This window comes from Paramormyrops kingsleyae, chromosome 19, assembly GCF_048594095.1.
Source record: "Paramormyrops kingsleyae isolate MSU_618 chromosome 19, PKINGS_0.4, whole genome shotgun sequence".
NCBI lineage: Eukaryota > Metazoa > Chordata > Actinopteri > Osteoglossiformes > Mormyridae > Paramormyrops > Paramormyrops kingsleyae.
Genome location: NC_132815.1, coordinates 6735776 through 6748028, shown reverse-complemented (window position 1 = coordinate 6748028; position 12253 = coordinate 6735776). Strand labels below are relative to the sequence as shown.

The 12253-nt window shown below is 47.2% G+C and overlaps 1 protein-coding gene across 15 annotated transcripts in view; it reads left to right on the top strand.

Moving 5' to 3' along the window:
• Nucleotides 1-12253, top strand: part of afdna (afadin, adherens junction formation factor a) — an 82839-nt gene that overhangs the window by 23855 nt on the left and 46731 nt on the right. For all 15 annotated transcript variants that reach the window (XM_072702740.1, XM_072702728.1, XM_072702726.1 and 12 more), the window contains exons 2-3: nt 11436-11631; nt 11778-11890. In XM_072702740.1, coding sequence (XP_072558841.1) covers nt 11436-11631; nt 11778-11890 — 309 coding nt within the window. The remainder of the gene's footprint in view (nt 1-11435; nt 11632-11777; nt 11891-12253) is intronic.

Below are 12253 nucleotides of genomic sequence, written 5' to 3'. Positions count from 1 at the left end.
GTCAAAGACCCACCAGAAGCAAATGTAAGCACTGGCCACTGACTCTTATGCTGAGCAGCGCCCCTTATACCTGGTTATGCTGGCTAACTGAGGAAGACATTTGTCATTTCTATTTCAATGAAACACCCTCAGATGCTGTCAGTCACTCATGCCCATTTTACTATAGCATTACCACCAGCGCCAACCGCATTGCTCCTGTGGTGAATTTGCCATCCTAACCATTGCATGTAAATTCTTTTTGTGGCAGATATTCTGTGGCATGTGGTTCTCTACAAGCTTTGCCTGAATTTGATACGCCGCCCTTCTCATGCATACGTGCCTTTTTATTTCCTTCTGGAAAGTCCCCTGTGAGAACCACAGCAGCACATCAGCAATGCTGTCTGGAGACGCTGCTGTTTTTGCATTTTTTTCTTTCCCCCATTGATAATGAAGAGTGCTTATCTCTGAGTAAAATGTCTTAATGGAAAGGCGGTATAGAAAAATCCAGGAAGGATCTGTTTTATTTTGGCTCCCCATCCAAAGGAATTTTAAGCATGGTCAACAGGGATGCCACCAAAATAAGTGCATAGTCTCCTTTGTGACTGCCTTACCCTTGTCTGAGGCGCATTTAACCAATAAAAACTGGTGTGATTAGTCGCAATCTGACTGCAAGTGACTGGTGGTTTCTTTGCGGGTGTTCTTTCTAACCATGGTCACATGACTCATTACATCATACAGCTGACTCTCCAGGCTGCTATGGGTGCCTCGGGCCCTCGAGCTCTTGAGAGAGAGCCAAACCGACAGGCTCGACCGGGCTTACCAGCAGGCCTCCATCTTGCGGTTGCCTACAAGGTGTGGGTTGCTTGCTTTCAACTGCATGTCACAACGTAACTCGAGAACAGCCTTGGCTGTGAGGATCAGGCATAGTAGGACTTAATGGTTAGTGGCAGATGAATATTCAGAAAGCCACATATCTGAAGAGGTCAGTGGATCTGTCGAGACATGGACAAGCTTAAAGACCTGCCTCCTGGAAGCGGCTTTATGCCTATTTACAGTTTAACCAAGGTCACCTAACAGTCTAATTCCTGTTTGGGTGTAGTAAATGTGTGCTGCATGTTTAAGGCAGCTGAGGAATTCCCACTAGTCACTGGCGTATGGTAACATTGGGGGCATTCCATTTTCCTGGCATGAAGGGTGCACCCACCAGACAAGTGGGAAAGATCATCTGTATGTGGTTATATGTGAAAATAGCAGCATGAGCATAAGCTAAATTCCTGGGTGTCTGCCTTTCCTACTGGGTGGGAAAGTGACTCAAGATGAGCTGCTGTCTGACCTTAAGTCACATGGTCCACTGTGAAACCAACATGATCCAATAGCCTGACACCCAAATCATCATTCTCTTCAGTGTTTTAAAGCAGAACTGTGGGAGCAGTTGCAAAGGGTGGTTAAATATTTTGTGATTTTTGAGGTAATAAATGTCATATGTAACAGGGTAGATGACGGTGGGAAATATTCCTGTTAGCTGAATTGGTTGGGTGGGGGCGTTTTGTGGTGAGTGTTTGCAAAGATTCCTACCCTAAGAAACGTCTGCTACTTTTCCCCAGGATGTCTACCGTGTTTCCGCGCTGGAGAATTTCTTTGGGTTTTGTATGTTATGGCCACCTCACTCCACAACCTTAAATGATTTCAACGCAAGTGATGAGTGAATTCCTCCCCAGTCTAGCTCTTGCTCATTCATATGGCAGTCTTAATGAGCAAGAGAGGAAATTGAGGCTTCCTGGTAGTGATCACAAGGTCAAGTGGTGTTTCCTGTTCTTCTCACCTTCCCTGGGTTTAACCTGATGGGGTGGACGTGAAGCGAATGCGCACATCGCTTTGGAGTGTGTCGGCTGAGGGCGTTGTTTCAAAAGGGCTAAGAAAAGACACCCTTATAAATTGTTATTCCCCTTCAGTGCAAGAGGACACGATATGAAAAAAAAAATCTTTGGTGCCTAATAATTCATTCCCTCCCCCTGAAAGCTTCGGAGCTTTAAAGGCTTTGAGAGGCAGGTTCTAGTAGGGGCTTGGTGTGGCATTCTCGTCAAAAGGCATCGTTGTTGAGTGATTTGAAGGAGAAGCCCAATGGTAACATGTTTTTCTGAATTTGGGTATGATGTAACTGACCAAGGAGGTGGGGGGGGGGGCGTCCCTCAACCTAACCTGATAACTGCAACATTCTCAGAGCTGTTTAGCACTATACCTCACGGATCCTAATGTCCCTCTTTGTTTGATGTTCGATCCTTCCTTCATTCATTTCACATTTTTCATCTAACTCTGTAAACACCCCCGTCTGGTCCCATATTGAAATGGAGGTTGGTGTTCCTTCCCACCCCCACGTCCTGCCTACAGCTTTATCACTGTTCTCACCATTATTTGTGTGTGTATAAACCTTGTTGGATTGCAGTCTCCTAGGAAACTGCAGTGGCTGCACAGACAAGCCTGCCCGCCCTGCTCCGTGACACACATTTGTGCTGTAAATCAGGAGCCTCGACGTCGCTGTTCCCTTGCGAGAGTGACGACGCTCTGGAACCCAGCAACTATTACATCTGCAGTTACTGTGTGTTGGAATGTATACCCCCCCCCACCCCTGAAACTGGCCATCTCTTATAGTGGAAGGATCCACAGGTGCAGCCCTGATGATGGGGGGGTTGGTGGGGGGTGTGTGGGCCAGCAGGGAACAAGTGCTCTCTGTCAAAGGCTGCATTGTTTAGTTCCTCCTCCCCTTCTTACTCCTGTGCCACTTTACTTATGAAGCAATGCACCTATGTAAGTAGTTCAGCTCCTCTCCAGAAAGACAGCTGGTGATCCCTTTCATGACCACACAGTCTTGGCAGAGTTTTGGTAGCTGACAGAGATTGAAAACGCCAACGTAAAGTGATTTTGAGTCATGTCTGTATTTATAGTTGCATTTTAGCAATTTTTTGGGGGGGGGGGTGGTGGGTGGTGCTGGTGGGGGGGGGGCGGTGGTGTTTCAGCGCCTAGCTGGTCCTTCTGTTTCAAAGCCTGAATCTGATATACTCTCCAGATAGGCTTTGCCAAATCCCTGGGCCTTGTTCACTGTTAATGGGCAAACCGAAGATGTAGGCACCCCCCCCGCCCCCAAATAAAATCCTGTAAATCTGTGCAGCCTGTGGAATCCTGTGGTGATGCCATGGGTCCACAGGACCACCATCTCGAAGAATATCCTTGGTCCCTTGTGGCGGAACGTCTTGTGCTGCTGCCCACTGGCAGGTGCTGCGAGATCCAGCCACGTCTGCCTCCTCGCTCTTGCGGTGGCGCTTCAGTGCTTTTCCTGGGTCCTACTGCTTTTGTCAGTCTGACAGCAGCGTGGGCTGCTGTAGGTTTATTTCAGGTAGCGCTAATCGTGCTGCCAGTGGGCTCGTGCCGGTCATTAGTACCTCAGAGTGCTGGGCCTTAAATGCTGAACATTGACAGCAAAAAAACACACGGACAGGTTGGAAGGATCGACGTGTCCCTGCAGCCACTCCATTGCAGTCAGAGCACTCGTCCCTGCAAATTGAGGAATCTCAACGAATGCTGTTCCTCTGGGGGTAAAAATGGGGGTCCAAAGATCTAAACCACTCATTGTCAGCTTGTCTGGGCCACTTAATCACCCTCAGGTACCTGTAAGTTTAGTATCTGCTGGATAGTGAGCTGACCCATTGTGCTTGAATTGCTTTGCACTGAGATGGAACTGGAGCTGCCTTGTCTTGGCAAACCATCTACCTGCATTCAACTGGAAGTCCATGACTACACTGAATTATTTTTTTTTTGCTTTTTTTTGCCAGAATGTTGGTTGCTTGCCCAAGCTGAATTCTCCAGAAGCATGTAGTTAAGGGTCTGGTGTGTTGTTGACTTTAAACTTGTGGTTTAACCTGTTGAACTGCACCTGAGGAGGTCAGCCATGGGGAATGCAGATGGCGGTGACCTGTGGTGTGTTTTCGTCGAGGCTACCCAGCAGCCATGGCTCCACCTAAAGGACATTAACCCCCAGTGCTCATAAGCAGCTGAGTAATTTGATTTTCTGACTTTGTGCAGCCAGATGATGTTATTCTCAGTGTTTTTGCCACTCCCCTTTGGTCTTGGGCAGTGCCGCACGTGTGACTGTGGATGGCTTTTCTCCCAAACGGGCAGAGGCATCTGCATGGTCCTGCATGTCGTCGTCTTTCAGCTGTGATGGTCCTGATCACATGGCCCTGTATTTCTCTGAAATCATGTGGCAGTGATTCCTGCACTAATGGTTCTCAGTGGTCTATGAATGGGAATGCGTTCCTCAAGGAAGCTGTTTCATGTGACATACCAAACGCCCAAACACTGCAAGAGGTCCCACAAATCAGGGGGAGCTGGGGTTGGTCGGGTCAGGAGGTGGCAGGGTGGAGCTTTGCTGCACACTTTTTAATGGCTTAAGGGGATTCTCTTTGAAGTCATTGGCTTAATGAGTCTGTTTTGTTATTCTGAGCAGAGGGATAGCATGACTGTAGTCTGCAATGTGCTGAATCTTCTTTTTTAAAAGTGAAAATGTAGGATTGTGGTGGCTGCGTGAAGAGCAGCACAGGCTGGGAGGGGTGTGGACTGTACTACCCCATCCCCATCCCCTCCCCCCCCCCCCCCCCCCACCTCTGAAATGTTAATCAGCTTCTCCCCGGGAGACGGCGGAGACCCAGAGCCGCAGCCTCACTGAGGCTGTCCCTGGGTGCCCATAAATAAGCTGAGAACTGAAGACCCCGATGCTCGCGCCGAGACCCCTGGCTGCCGGCACAGTGGGAGGTGGGGGAGCAACTCTGGGCCGCGTGGCTGTCTGCCCAAGCCTCTCCCCACCTCTGGCATTTCTCAGATGAGATTAACCCACACGGTGCTGCAGCCCAGCTGTCTGCGATTGTCTCCATTCTCTGGTGGCCTAGATCGTTCTGGCCCTGGAGGTGCAGTCAGGGTTTAAAATGTGTTCTGATGGCTGACTCTTTGGAGCATAATGTCTTAAAAAAAAAAGTTGGATGGTAATCAACCAATAAATGAGGCCTTGAGTATCATGCATACTTAAAATGAAATTACTTCATAATCCTCATCGAAAGAGGGAAGCGAAGTGGAAAAGAGGAAAATTCTGCTACCATGAGATCATGAGGCTCCAGGCTGATGTCGTCTGTCACTGTGGTGTCGTGCTGCGATGTACTTGCCCAGAGGACATGGCAGGCATGGGATGGTGGAACCAGGGTGAGATCTGACACGTGTGGCTGCCCTGGGGGGTGGGGGTGTGTGTGGGGGGGCATCTTTGTCAAGGGCTGCAGATGCAGATACTGTTGCTATTCTTGGCCACAGAAGAGTTGTGGTTTTCGTCAGTTTTAATCTGTACATCAGTCCGTTTTGAGTTGATCAAAGCCACAAGTGATCAGCTTGAAGTGTGTTTATTCTTGTGAAGATGACGGTCCTGAGTCGACGGTGGCTCCTCCCCTGGCCTCTCCCGTCTCGGTCTGTTCTGCGGGGGCTGCCGGGGGAGGGAGGGCCTTTCCTCTCAGGTTTTGACCCACACGTCTCCCAATGGGTCTGTGCTCATTTCTCGAGTTGCAAAACAAAGGTTTCTCAGTGAAACAGGATATTGTGGGATTTTTGTTTTTCTTGTTTTGGTCTTCTTCGTTATGTGTGAGTACATATTTGTATTGACCCGTGTGAGGAATCGGGGCCTGTCGTGTCTGACTTTCAGATGGGTGAGGTTAGCCATGCTGGTCGGAGAAAGTCCTGCCACAGAGAAATGATTTATTCACGGGTGACTGGCATGCTGCTTCATATGGCTAATGATCAGGAAACCATAGTAACTCGGACTGGAATGTCTGTCAGCCAGCCGGCTTAAAGGGGGTGCATATGTCTCTAAGCTGAGTGGTAATCAGCCTGAAAAGCTCAGGTGGTACTGAAACATGTACTTTTGGATGGAAGAATATATTATTTCCTATCACTATTACTATTATAAATTTTAGTTTTGGTCTTTATCTTTCTAGCTGTACTCTGTGGCGACTTCCAGCACTGCCCTCCCATGATCCAACAACCTGTTAGACATCCTGAAAATGTTCATGCTTTGATGCTGAGGCATCACCCACCCTGACACCCTGCACTCTATCTGTGTGTCACTCGCAGTGGAAAGGCTGCTGTTTGTCGGCTGACTTGGTGTCCACTGATGTCATGGTTTCTTTTGACCTGTGGTTAATGATGTCATGCTCTTTGCATGCCTGCTTCGCTCCCTCATCTTGGTCTGTCGTTTTGCCATTTCCTCTGTCTGGGCATTTTGCATAAGAGCATTTCCGTCTGCTTCACAGCGCCAACCATAGGCATCTAAGTGCTGTCAGTGAATGACTGGTATTTCACATGCTTAGCTTTTATTAGGGTGAAGTGATGTAAAATGATCCTGTTTGAGGTACTTCTAAAGCCAACACTGTGTAGGGCACACTTATCCAATGCTATGCACATTTCCACTCCGAACAATTCCCTCTGCTCAGTGAGTTAAAGTAAATCTATTATTAGACAGTAATGTATGATATATTAGCAAGGCTAATGTGAAAGTGGAATGTTTTCCAGTGTGGGTACAATGCATTAAACACGTACTGCTTCCGCCTGATATGACCTAATGATTTCTCAGTTGCTGTGTTGGAGTGAATGGCAGCATTTTGAGAGAGCACTGCTGTCCAGTGGACCCCACCCCCATTTTCCTAGGAAGACCCTTCCTGATGAACCCCTGTGCATGGTACCAAGACACACATTTAGTGGAAGATTGCAAGAATGAAGGAAAATCTTGTGTGAAAGTGTTTGTCGCACAGTAGACAAAGTAAGGAATGCAGTGATGGGGTTCAGGCAGGGAATCCCAGCTAAGGGGGCACGGATTGATTGGTGAGGAAGCAGCCGGCTGAGGTCTAGGCTTGATTGGTCTGGCCTGTGTGGTGGGAACTCAGTAGCAGTAGGTGTTTGGGCATGTATGGTACTTGAGGTGCTCATGGTCAGGCAGCCTGGGAATCTGCCACGCTTGTCTTACTGCTCCTGACAGCTCAAGACATCTGGAGGTTTGGTGGAGCGGGGTTTGTGTTGTCGTCGTCCCCAAGCACACATTTATGGTGTTTAATTACCATCTATTCAGTCATTTCTGTGGCCCTAAGTTGAAATATAGTGACTGCATCATGCATCTGAATCAGATCCAAAGGCTTTGGAAAGCTTCAATCTACTGAAGTATTGCAGAATTGTTCTCGACTCATGTTTTAAAACTTGGTCTAAATTGTTGCGCTGTGTGTCCTCGGTCTTGGCTTTTCAATGAAAACGCACTTGTGCAGGTTCTGGAGGACACTACAGAGGGATGTGTGTTCTCAAAACAACCAGGAGAAGCTCACAGCTTTGTCGGTGGGCAGAGGTTACTTCAGTTTTAGACTGGCTTTCCCCACATGTGTGCAGACCACTGCAAGGTTGAATGATTCGTTCTTAATATCATAAGTGTCTGGAAGTATGCACTTTTTTTTTTCTCTTTCAAATCTTTCTGCGCCTGAATTTAAGCTCTTTACTAATTGTAATTGATCTTTATTGACAATTGCTTCAATGGTACATTTTTTTTGCAACCTTAAATGTATCAAATGGACCATCTCTCCCTCAAAAAAGGCATGATGCTAGTTCCTTCATGGGTTAATCAGCTAGTAAATGTATAACTTTTATGTGATAAAGTGGACGGAACCTGGAGTTCAAGACTTGGAAATGGACTAGTTCAGGGGTGTCAAACTCATTTTAGGGTGAGGGCCGGATGAGAAGAAAATGTGACCATGTGCGGACCGAATTTATTATTATTTTTTTTTAATCATAGTGCATCAAATTACAACAAATGCACTATATTCTGTAAAACTGCATTTAACAAGTCCTCAGGAACTGTTCATTAACACTCATTCCTTTTTAATACTACTACTACTAATAATAATGATGATAATAAAAAAGATTTGATATTTAATACTATTGTTCAAATCATCCCGCGGGCCGTATTGGACACCATAGTGGGCCGTATTCGGCCCGCGGGCCGTATGTTTGACACCCCTGGACTAGTTGGTCATTGACCTTCCTTAGCTTCTCACCCTGCCTTGGTGTTTAATGTAGTATAGCTGCTTTTCTGCCACTAGTGTGTTGTTGCAACCTGCTGCACTAAATTTCCCAAAGCAACTCCAGACTAGGGGAAAATTAGCCATTCCAGGAAAAATCTGGAATTCTCAGAAGCCACTGAGGGAAAACTTTTGGAAATTTCACACAAGATACAGAGAGAGCACTAATGTTTACCTTTATTCATCTGAATGCATTTTCTTTCCCACTACAAATCAGCTGTTAAGTTTTCTGTGGTAAACTGAACGTACAACTCAAGTTTCACACAGCTATGCCATGATAGATTAACTTTTATTCTACTAGGCTTAATAGCTTAACCTGGTTTAATGAGTAAACACCCTTGCTGTGGGTTCCTTAATAATGTCACCGCGCTGCTTTCGTTGCCGTGTGTGCGTGCAGTGCCCATCTGCAGTACACCTGTGTTCAGGTCAGTTCAGAGGAGGCTCTGCTTTTTTTGTATGGAATGGTGAATGGAAAGTGGGTGGGTGAATAGTTCAGCTTCTTCAAATGAGCCTTCTGGTGGGAGCGGTGCCCAGTATGGTTCACGACTACGTCTTGGCTTCTCATGAATAAAAGTCGGCAAGACCTGAGATTTTTGGCTCTTTGAGTCAGACGCGGTGCTTGAATGCCACTGTACGTTAAAGTGCGCTCCTTTGTGAAGGCTAGCAGATGTCACACTGGCCATCTGCGCCCACAAGATGGACACTGCTTTACAGTCACTCCCGATGACAGGCCCAGCTGGTCAAGCTCCTGGTTACAGTTTTTAAGCTCTCAAATGTTCATTCATTAGATGCAAATGTTATCCGTTTCAAAGCAGTCTTTGAAAGATCTCAACAGGGATGGAGGAGTGAGGTTCTATTTTTTGAGGTTCTGTTTTTGGGAGAAATCAGTTTTGTAGATTTATCCCCTGCAGTTCCTCTGTATAATAAGTTATGCCAAGAGCATGGGACCCATGTCCAGTTTTTACCTTTATTTTCTCCTCCTCTTGGCCATGAGTTAGTTGACATTTGCAAATACCTGTTATCTTTGTGTTGGTGTTTTGTGTGTGTTTTGGTCTGGCAAATACAGAGACTGTCTGTTCAGCCTATTCAGAGCCTGCATGTATTAAATTCAGCGCAGGACTGTTTACACTCTGGATAAAGACTCATTTACAAATTCAGTATATAACTGTTGCCACATCAGTGCTGGGAGAATGCAGATAGCAAAGCCCACGCATTCTGGAATGAAGCTGTCAAGTGCTGTGAAGTGTTAGTGCCACCTGGTGGTAGGTCATTCTAGCCCCTCAAGAATAACAGTAGATGTAAAATAAATATTGATAGCGTCAATATGTGTTTTGAATTGTGTCAGTAATTCAGGCCTCTTTGCATAAACAATAGCTGCAGTCTTTTGTGTTCTGTACACTCTATGTGTAGAGTTCCATTCCCACTTAAGCAGTCGTATGGATGGGACTTGTAAAACCATGACCTTTTGAATTTTGCATACCTCCACTATCATTGTAACTGACACTGGCCAAGCTCTACAGTTTCAGTGCTGGGGGAGCATTCCTGTGTTAACAGCCAGTTTAAAGGTTTATTCCTGACAGATTCACTTTAATGTCTTCCATATTGGGCTTCATGCTCGATTGGGTAGGCCATGTTTATTTTAACATTGAATACAGCAGCTGAAATATGTATGATCCTCTGAGGATGTGCTGGCAGCATATTTGGAAAGGGGAGGAAGCAAGTACTTCAGCCGATAACTTGGGAGTTTGGAATTTCTCAGCCGTGAAATATCATCCGCTGAGTTTCATAATTGTTACTTTTCCTTAAAAGTTAAATTCTCCTTTGAGAAATAAGTAAATGTCCCGTGCTTTTGTTTCTTTGAGATAGGCAACACATTTCTGAAAGCTTGAAATGGGCTTTGTGGGGTCAAAGTTCAAAGATCAAGGTTCACTGTGACTGGGACAACCATTCTTAACTAAGCTTCAAAGGAATTCCTGTGTAAGTCAAGTCTCAGAGCGGGAAATTGGGGAGTGCCATTTCTCGGGTGGGTACTTTTGGGGTCCTTGTAGGAAAGACATGGTCTTCTCTTTAAGTGTATTCAGGTCTTCAGTTTTTGTGTGCATATACATCATTATATTGAGTCTGAATATTGAAATGTCTCAGGCTCGCTGTTGTACGTGGCCGCAGGTTTGCAGTGAGTGCAGGAAGCAGCAGGCTACGTTCTGAGGAAACACACGGTGACATTCCTGACACTTATTGTTCATTGTTCTTTGTAACTGGGTGTCCTTTGCCCCCCCTCCGCACTGTCTCATGCTGGTGATGTCACCTGCTGTCGGGAAATCGCCGTCTGGTCCTTTCCTGAGCTTCCAGGATCAGAACGTCCATCTGGTTCATCCTGATAGTAGGTCTGACTCGTGCTTGTAGGCCAAATAAAACACTTTGTGATTATAGCCTGTGCATAGACTGTCCTTTAACGCTTTAATGTCGAGACCCTTAACTCGTGTGGATCGCTGGTGCAGGATGTGATTGTGGTGGCCGTTCGTGCTGTGGTTCTAAGGCTGGTTTTGGGTCCTATCATTTAAGCCTTTTTGTGACAGACCAGTTCTCGCCCTTCTTCGGTGCTTGGCCTAGTTTGCCCTGCATGTCTGCTCTGCCCAGTCTGCTTCCGTCAGTGAGTTCCTGTGCTGTCAGGCCAGGTTCTGGGTGCCGGCGCTGACAGTAGCTGCTGTCTGCTTGTGGGGATAAGCAGCGGGGGGGGGGGGTCACTGAGACCACTTAATGACCTGTGCGGCCCTGGTTGGCACAAGCTGTGCCGACTCGCTATGTACAGCGCCCCCCGTGGCTCTGTTGGAGTTTACAGGGCATATGCCCTTCTCGCTGTCCATCTGAGATGTTTTATGGGATGTCCTGGTTTATTGCACAGACAGATTTTGAGGTTCTGAAGCAGACCTGTGAGGGTAGCCTGCTGGATTCATCCCAAGTCTGGGAAAATGCCAACCAATCACCGGCTCCTTTTTATTATTGTGAGTAAGAAGGAAGTAAGACTCAGTGGAAAAAGGGCTTTCAGTGATCAGGGTTGGGTCACGCTGGTTGCCTGTCTGAGACAGTCTGGCTTCGGTGGGGGGGGGGGGTGATGCCAGCCTGAAACTGTAGCCATTGTAGCGTTGACAGTTTTACGCTGAAGCCACTTTAAATGGGGCTTCTGAGACAGCAAAGCAAACCGTTCATGCCTGTGTGAGCTTGGTAAATCACTCACCTCTCTTGGGTTCAGGACACCAAGCAGTGCAGAATGACGAGCTCACCACACATCCTTTCTGTTTATGCTTTCAGGATCTGGAGTTCCACGGCGTGATGCGGTTCTACTTCCAGGACCGCGTGGCCGGCAACTTCGCCACAAAATGCATCCGTGTCTCCAGCACGGCCACCACGCAGGACGTCATCGAGACACTGGCTGAGAAGTTCCGACCTGACATGAGGATGCTGTCCTCGCCCAAGTACTCTCTGTATGAGGTCCATGTTAGCGGCGGTGAGTTACGGTGTCACGTTATAAACATACAGCCTTAAGGTCTGTATAAATGCGCTTTTGTACAGTTCACGAATGTTTATGCATAGAATTTCTCATCTGTGCCAGATTTATATGATGCTGATGTGCCTCTTCTCTGTGCCTGACAGAGGAACGAAAGCTGGATCTAGATGAGAAGCCCCTGGTGGTGCAGCTCAACTGGAACAAGGATGACCGGGAAGGCCGCTTCGTTCTAAAGAATGAGAATGACATTGTCCCCAAGGTGAGCTCACTTGGACTCTGACCAGACCTCCCCCTGAGAGGTAGGGCTGGGCATGTTGCCGGATGCCCGTTGCCTGTGGAGCCCACCGTGGACCAGAAGTGAAACGCTACCAGTGCTGTTTCTAGCCCAGAGACCATGCTGCCTGCTCTCTGTAGAGTTTGGCCTTTCCCTTAAGGCCTGTTTCTGATGGTGTTTCCTCTGTTTTTGCGCTACGTACTGGGCTGTGGAGCAAGTCTCTCAACTTCTATAAAGCTCCCCCGTAAAGCATTGTGGGCATGTGATGTGCCTGGGGGCAGGACATCCCAGTTACTTCCCGGTTGGCGTTGGCTGGGAGCAGAAAATAGAGAAGGCAGTTGTAAGTAC